The sequence below is a fragment of the Sminthopsis crassicaudata genome, chromosome X (assembly GCF_048593235.1).
Source record: "Sminthopsis crassicaudata isolate SCR6 chromosome X, ASM4859323v1, whole genome shotgun sequence".
Taxonomy (NCBI): domain Eukaryota; kingdom Metazoa; phylum Chordata; class Mammalia; order Dasyuromorphia; family Dasyuridae; genus Sminthopsis; species Sminthopsis crassicaudata.
The window spans coordinates 2,853,897-2,861,856 of NC_133623.1; the positions used below are offsets into that span (position 1 = coordinate 2,853,897).

At 56.1% G+C, this 7,960-nt stretch overlaps 1 protein-coding gene across 2 annotated transcripts; it reads right to left on the reverse strand.

The window, feature by feature from the left end:
• Window positions 1-597: 597 nt before the first annotated feature.
• Window positions 598-6,721, reverse strand: AWAT2 (acyl-CoA wax alcohol acyltransferase 2). Of its 2 annotated transcripts, XM_074277465.1 has the most exons (7): window positions 6,442-6,721; window positions 4,284-4,394; window positions 3,738-3,808; window positions 3,446-3,650; window positions 2,276-2,450; window positions 1,734-1,933; window positions 598-1,086 (listed from the first exon to the last, which is right to left on the reverse strand). In XM_074277465.1, the coding sequence occupies exons 1-7, from the start codon at window positions 6,524-6,526 to the stop codon at window positions 932-934; spliced, it is 1,002 nt and encodes a 333-aa protein (XP_074133566.1). In that variant the 5' UTR covers window positions 6,527-6,721; the 3' UTR covers window positions 598-931. The 2 variants fall into 2 exon arrangements, with proteins under 2 accessions (XP_074133566.1, XP_074133568.1); XM_074277467.1 differs by lacking the exon at window positions 4,284-4,394 and having other exon boundaries at window positions 6,442-6,680.
• Window positions 6,722-7,960: the final 1,239 nt, after the last annotated feature.

The window sequence follows — 7,960 nt, forward strand, 5'->3', positions numbered from 1 at the left end:
TTCATTCCATCTTAGCTTCCGGGTACTTCCCCATCTCCCCCGCCGTATGTGCCACGGCCAAATTGGTTGCCCCGGTACAGCGGCATGGCTGTCGCTCCACTGCACAAAACTCTTCGAAGAAGGTTTAAGTCCGAGCTCCTAAGCCTGGCATTTGAGGCTTCGATAGTCTATTGGCCAGTTCAAGCTGCCACCGGCTCCCTCTCACGCATTTGCCTTGACGTCCCAAACAGTTGCCTTTATTTTGGCTTGGGGACCCTGTGGCTCCCATTGCCCCTGCCAGCAGTGTCCTCCCATAAGAGCTCCTTCTGGTAAATGTCTTTCAAGGCCCACCTCAAAAGGCTGCCTCTTCCAGGAAGCTTCCTCTGCCCCCCCCCCCATTAAGACATGATCTTTCCTTCCACTGATCATGTAGCACTTTATATGTCTCGTATGCACCTGTATTCGTTTTCTTGCATATGGTAGTTGTCTGTGTCCGTGTCCTCTCCCCCTACCAGACTGGAAGCTCCGTGAGGGCAGGCCCCATGTCTCCGGAAACCTTTGTATCTCCCCCAGCCCCCGGCATGTATTTGGCACTTAATAAATACTTATGGAACTGCATTTCAGTTGGCATTTTTTATTGGCTGTCCAGTGGTTTGCTGGGCCCTGGGAAGGAGTTTGCCACCCCCCACAAGAGAACCCTGAGCTCCTTACTGAGCTGCCCGGGCTTCGCCTGGCCGCATGCTGCTTCCCTGCCTCCATAAGCCCGAGGTCGGAGCTTCAGGAGTCAGGCGTGAGGAACGGAAACGGTCACGTGGCTCTCTCGGCCCCTGTCTGGCCCCTCCCTAAGTCCCCCGAGTCCCCCAAGTCCTCCCACAGCTCCCCTCCACGCATGTTCTCGCCGGCTGCCTCCACATCTCCCTCCTACGCCAGGACGCTGGCAGGCAGGTGGCTTTCAGATAATCGTCAGCTCCTGGGTCTCTGGGAACCCGTACTGGACCTTGTGCTCATCGAACAGCTTCCGCAAGGCCTTGATATACCGGGCGTGGTATTCGTCCACCACGTCCCGGCTCGGGTTCTCGATCTTGGGGACCGGTAAGGGCTCCCCAACTGCCAGAACAGAAAATGAAAACAGAATCCCTCCCTCCCTGGAAGGAACCCTAGCCCTCAAGCCCTGAATCTAGGCCTTCCCTCCCCTTGCCTTCTCTTCCCTTCCCTGCCTTCCTTTTGTTCCCTCTCCTCTCCCTTTCCCCTAGCCTGACCAGGAACCCCGGGAGGCCCCTGTTTCTCTAAACTTTTAACTTTGAGAGGTCATAGACATCCCTGGTCCAAGGGAGTCCTTTCTAGAAGTTTCTCCCAAGCTTGGGCCGGGATTGGGCGGGCACAGAAGGCGTAGAGGAGAGGAGGACAGAGGACCAAAAGCAGACAGAATTTGGAGTGGGAAAGGGCCTAGGTTTTGGAGGAGGAAACTATGTTGTGCCCAGGGGCTCTGTCTCAGCATAACTCCTCTCCCCCTGCTTTCAAGCCCCCAAGAACTCAGTATTTCAGGGATCCATCATTCTGCCAGAGTGCCCGCTCCCTCTCTGTACACCAATGGCGCCCTCTCTGTGCCTCAGGATGGGGCCCATCCCCCTGGGGGAGCCCGGGCAGGAGCTGGGGACTAGGGTCCGACACCAGCCCAGCTGGGTGGGCACCACCCCACTTCTGTGGCTGAGCCTGGGGTGCGAGGCAGTCGGGGCACCAGAAAAGGGACTCACCGATGGTGGTGATGGGCCGCCGGTAAGGCAGAAAGCCCCAGGAGTTCTCGGTGAAGCCCCGGCCATAGAAGGCGCAGGGGTAGACGTGCACCAGGCTCTGGAACCACTCCTGGAAGCGGTTGATCCAACCTCCGGGGGTGAAGATGTGCTGATCATAGACTTCATTTTCTCCAAAGGAGTAAGTGGGGACCAGGGCCACCCTGTGGAGATCAGAGGTCGAGGAGGGAGGGAGGGGTGAGAATGGCCCCCTGCAGCACCAGCCCCTCCCCTGCCCTTCCCTGTCTGGCCTGGGCCCGGGGTGCCCCTCAGGAATGGCCTGCCAGCAGAGGTAGGTTCATCTCCTGGGGTTCTTCCCGTTTTCCCCCACCAACAATGGCTGGGAGCAAGAGCCGGGTAGGAGAGTCTGCTCACTGTGTCCCCTCATCCCCAGCCCCTTCCACAACCCCCCATGAGACCGGTTGTCACCTAATCAGTCTCATCCCCTGAGCTCCACCAAGTTCTTCCTTGGGCCCCCCAGGTCCTCCCTAGGCCAGGCCACCTACCCGTGCTGGAGGGCCATGCGCACAAAGCCCTTCCGCTTCTTCAGGACCAGCGTGGAGAAGCCCGGCCTGGCATAAGGGCACTCGGCCAGGCCTCCCACCACCACCACCAGAGCATTGCCCGAGCCGTTGCCAGTCAGCAGGTAGTCGATGGAGGCTTGGCCCACAGAGCATGCTCCTAAAAGGCAGAGAAGCTCAGAAGGGCCACAAAAATCTGCACCCAGCTGCCCCAAAGCCGGGGCAGGAGAATGGGCAGGTTCTTTTCCCCAGGGTTGTCAAGGGCTCTGATCTGGAATGGACAGAGGGGCCCAGCCCAAAATGGCATCTGAGTAAAGAGACCAGAGAGACACATCTCTTCTCCCAGAATCTCGGGGTGTCCGGGTCCTCTAGGAGTCAGCCCAGCCCCAAGCCTCCAAACCCAAATGCCCCAGTCACACCAGTTCAGAAGCTCAGAAAGAATGGTCAGTGCCCATCATCCCAGGGCCCACTTTCCCCAAGTGCTCCAGATTTGACGGCCATCCTGGCCTCGCTTCTCCATGTAAAGACCAGTCAGCCCGCCCATGCCCTTTCTCAAACAGGCTGCGTCCTGAATGCCAGTTGGCCGGTTCGAGCCCCTCAGAACCTACAGTCAAGAAGAGTCTCCCCCATGCCCAACTTCTGCATTTCGGATTCCGGTATAGAGCTGGACACCTGTCCCTACTCCACGCTCCCTAATGGGGGCCAGTCCAGTGGTGGGATCGCTAGGGGGCTCGTGCCATCCAGCTTTCTCTTCTAATCTCATGACAAACATGTGCCTTCACCTAAGTCTTTAATACACACGCCGGGTACCATAGCTGGCATGGTTCGGACAGGGCTTTCAGGTTGATGAAGCTGCCCATGTATTATTCCTATTTCCCATGAGCCTCATTTGCCCAAAAGAGGGCTAAGGATGAGGCCCTCTCGCGGCCACATCCCCATTTCTTTGTCTCTTTGGGTCTTCGTGCATCCCCAGGGTGGGGGGAAGGGGTCTGTATATTCCTAGCTGATGATGAAAGTGAATCCCTATTTGGTGAGGACGTGGGCGGGGCCTTCCTGTAGAGGAGCCTACAAGGATCTGCCCTCCCATGCCCTGTAGCCAATCACCAGCCTCTCAGACTGTCTCCTGTGTGAAGGATTGATCACCAAGCAACTCACCACAAGCCATCACATAGTCCCTGAGAACGGGCACCCAGAAGAAGGCTCCCAAGGTAAGCATGTACGGGGTGATGCCGGGGAAGATCCGGGAGAAGCCGGAGGCCTCAGTGGCGAAGTGGCAGAAAGAGTTGTGGGCCAAGAGCCCGTGGGGGTGGCTGGCAATGATGTAATTGTGTCTGGGGGATAGTTCGTGAGTCTTCACCAGCTAGGAAACAGGGAGAGACTGAGTCAGGAAGGAAGGAGGATGAGCTGGCCACAAAAGGACAAGGCTACACCGTGGAGAGCTACTCACCTTGAGTGGAAAGTAATCTCTGTACTGTTTCCAGAGCCACCAGCCCCTCACCCAGTCTGACCTCCGGCCACCTGCAAATACACCAGAACCTCCCCAAACCTGCTCCTTCAGCTCCCAGGAAGTTGGGGAGGGCAGGGCCGAAGTGGGAGGGGACCGGGACTTCCCGTTCCGGAAGATGGTCAAAGCCAACCCATGCTGTTGGCCAGCTTCCACCAGCAGAAGGGGAGCTGCCTTTGTTCTCAGGTCTTTAGCACTCAGAAGTTTTTGCCCCACTGTGCTCACAACCACCCTATCAGTATGAGTGGTCCCATTTTACAGGAGAGCAAATGGAGGCTGAAAGACATGAACCAAGTGGCTTGGGGTCACATGGGCTATAGCTCAGAAGTGGGCCTTAAATCCAGGCCCTTTGACTACAAGCCCCAAGTGCCTTCTCCCTGGAAACGAGACCTAGCTGGGACCAAGCACCCTTTGCTGCCTGTGTTCTCTTGGCCCATGCTGGGGCCTTTCCCCCATTCCAGTGACTCCACGGTCCCTACAGGGTCCTACCTCGCTGAGGGGTCTTCCAGTCAAAAATCAGCCACATAATCGTGAGCCCGGTCAGCTGCCAGTAGGGCGTGAATACCACCAGGTACAGGTGGAAAAAGGCCACAAATAAAACTGGGGGAACCACAGCGAAGCATTAAAAGGTTAATTGGCTACCACCCCGGCCAATCACACACTCACATTCACTCTCATACACATACACCTTGACACGCACACGTGGCCAGACTCTTTCAGCACCAGCCATACGAGCGCACACAACGGGGAAGCAGAGGTCTCCGGGTCAGAATGGCAGACCGAGGACCCTAGAACCCAGCTGTCAGAACTGGGAAGGAACTTTAGAACCAAGAATGGATTTCTGGACATTATGACCCAGAAAGATGCACTAACCTATCTGAACTAGGGAGTGCCCGAATTCGAGATCTGAACCCTGCTTTTCTACCTCCCTAGCACTTTCCCCCCTGCTCCAACGGAGCCAGGGCCTTGCCCTCCCATACCTAGACACCCACTCCAAGTGTGCGTTCATTCTCCAGCACACTGGCACCCAACAACTGTTAGGTTTGAGCCTGAGGGCGAAGGCCAGATGTCAGTGTTCCCAGCATGCATTCCCTTGTGACTAAGGAGCCCACCTCCAGCCTCCCTGAAGGAGGGGAGGCCGTGGCTGTCTCCCCTCTGATATATTACAAGCACTCTTTGAGGAAAAGGAACAAGAGGAAGGGCTAAACCCAGGCAAGCTGCTGGGGATCCTCAGGGACTGGGAAAAGACCTGGTTTGCCAAGGGGAGGAAGGGGAAGGGGAGCTAGAATCATCCAGAACCACGTGGATTCTCAGGTTCCAGCAGCCAGAGATTCGGACGGAGTTCAGTGATGTGGAGGCCCCTGCTTCCCTCTTTTGCCCACCTCCTGTTGGCCTCCAGTCCCCTTTGATTCCTCAGTGGACTCGGTCCACTTCAAGCACCAGTTATGATGTCTCCACTAGGTTTGAGAGAGCCTCCGTGCTCGGAGCTAGGGATGGCTGAGAGGAAAACTGGCCCATTCTTGATCATGAGTTCTTGGGGGCTTTGGCGCCCACAGATCTAGTGTTCTACCGAGGGGAAGTGTGGTCCCAAGTGCTCAAGAAAAACTAGTTGAGGGGTGAGTGAGCAAGGGCTACCGTCAGGTAGGTCAAGGAAGGTTTCATGACCCAAGGGCACCTGGATTCAGGAGGCTCCGAAGCAGAAGTGAGGAGGAAAGGGCCCGCACAATGAAGTTCCGGGAGGAGCGGTAAGGTCAGAGTAAGGCTAAGATAACAGAAAGGGAAACTGACAACAGCTAGAAGGGATGTGGGGAAACGGAGACACTGACTGAGGAGCGGAGATCTTGTTGAACCAGTCTGAAAAGTGACTTGGTTCTTTGCCCCAAAGGTATTAAACTGGGCCTACCTTTACCTTACCTTACCTTTTTACCCCGCAACAGTGGCAGCCTGTACCCCAAAGAGATCAGAGGCCAAAGAAATGGGACGCACAAACAAATATGGACAAAAACACTCAGAGCAAAGAAATGTGAAATGAGGGTTAGTGGGGAGATGGCTGAGCAAGTAGTGGCGGATGAATACGAGGGGTTGCCCGCCACTTGGGGAACGGTTTAACAAGTTCTGGTGGATGAACATGATGGAACACTGGGGGTACTGCTGTGCTGTGAGGAGGGAACAGGGTTCAGAGAAATCCGGGAGGACTTGTTTGAATGGACGCAAAGCAAAGTGAGCTGAATCAGAAGGATAAAGTGATACCATAGCAAGGAAATTATAATCAATTGCAAAAGACTTAGTAACTCTGATCACCACAGTGACCAGTCACACTTCTAAAGGATTTATCCAAAAGAAAATGCTTAGCCATGGGAGCTACGGACTTAGAGGGCAGCCTGAAGCCACTCCTCTGGCCCACCACGGAGCTGCAGGGCTAGTGGCTGCCTAGTGCCTTTGCCAAAGGAGTCCCACCGCCCACAGCTCCAGCTCCCCACACTCGCGCGTTCCTGGAGAGCTAAGGGACGTCGGTTCAGTGGGAGCTGCCGCCCCTCCCCGAGCGCCCCCTCGCAGGGTCGTCCCCACAGCCGCAGCCACACATCCTTCCATCCATCCCGGGGTGCACACAGTGGGAGCCACGGCCCCTGGCCTGCACCAGACTCACCAATGAGCAGGGCACTCAGAGCCCACTGGAAAATGGCAAAGACCTCCAGTGCCGCCTTCAGGTCCTTCCTGGAGATGGAGCCCATAGTGCCCGGGCTGGCCGGCGCCGACTGATGCCCAGCTGGAACCACAGGCTTCCGCACCCTGTGTCAACTCTCCCGGACTCGCAGGGACTCCCACATACATACGGACACATGCACAGACTCATCCACAGGCTCACCCTGCCCACCCACCTGCTCTTTTACCTACTTGAACATTGCCCCTCACATGGCTTAACCCCACTGGGAATTGTGACAGCCCCTGTCTTCACCTTTGGCTATGGAGAGAGACTTCTGGGAGGGGCCCCGCCAGGGGCGGGCTCCAGGAAGGGCCAGGGAAGGAGTGGGGAAGGGCTAGATCAGGAAGATGGCTCCCCGAGAGGAGTTCCTGAGGCTGGCGTGCTGCCCACACCCACACCAGAAGGTTCATTCCTCTGTGTCTCTGTGTGTGTCTGTCTTTGTGTGTTTGTGTGTGTCTGTGTCTTTATGTGTTTGGGTGTGTATCTGTGTGTCTGTGTGGTGTTTGTGTGTATGTGTATGTCTGTGTGTGGTGTTTGTGTGTATCTGGGTGTGTGTGTGTGTCCATGTGTGTGCGTGCAGAGGGCTGCTGTTTTAGGCTATCCTGATGAGAACACACAGAAGCATGTAAAGCATGACTTCTGCCCTCACCACATTTGAGGAGACAGGAAGTACGGGGAAAACCACTGTGGCCTGAAAAATCGGTGACTCTCTGGAGGCCATGGGACTTGAGTTGGGCCTTCACTGAAAAGGCCAGACTTAAAACCAGTAAAGTCGATGAAGGAGGGTATTGGGGGGGGGGGGTTGGCAAAAGCGAAGGTTCGGAAGGCCACAGAGCTTGTGGGACAAAAAAGAGATCGGCCTGTATAGGAGACAGAGTGGGATGAGAGGATCTGGGTGAGCTTGTGGAAGGCCTGGACTGCCAGGCAAGTAGGCTATAGAGACTCAATCCCAGAGGGCTTCTGAGCAGTGGCTAGTGGCTAGGGCTAGGTTAGCCCTAATTCCTCTATGGAATATCCCCCCGGCCCCCACGGCCTGTGCTTTTACTGAGCTGTACCCAACAGGAACACTAGTTGGCCGGGCTGAGCCACTCCATCCACAGGTGTCATGTCCCCACCCAGCTGGCCGCCTCTTCTGTATTTCTTCCCTCTAACCAACTGACCTCCTGGAGCCAGAGCTGGGCCCAGCGTGTATTAGCTGACCTGAGTGATGTGCTTCCCTCTGAGCTACTTAGGGAATATTAGAGAGGAAGATGACCTCGGAGGTGAGTTTCAGAGAAGGTGGCAAAGACCCAGAAATGGGAAGGACTTGGCTCAAGGTCAGAGCAAGTCAATGACCCAGTGCAAATTGAGCATTTCCGGTCAGGGTTAGAGTAACCGGCAGGGTTTCTGAAAGGAGCCTGGGCCGGGGTGGGGGCAGGGGGTAGGCAGCTGAGGAGAGGAGCCAAAGGCCGGCCACTGGAAC

What these genes read in the sequence shown, in the direction of transcription:
- AWAT2 (XM_074277465.1), bottom strand. Translation starts at nt 6,526, where the DNA reads ATGGGCTCCATCTCCAGGAAGGACCTGAAGGCGGCACTGGAGGTCTTT. An exon ending in CTGGAAGACCCCTCAGCGAG is followed by an intron (nt 3,809 to 4,283) that starts GTAGGACCCTGT and finishes GTGTATTTGCAG; the next exon opens with GTGGCCGGAGGTCAGACTGG. An exon ending in GGACTATGTGATGGCTTGTG is followed by an intron (nt 2,451 to 3,445) that starts GTGAGTTGCTTG and finishes TCTGCCTTTTAG; the next exon opens with GAGCATGCTCTGTGGGCCAA.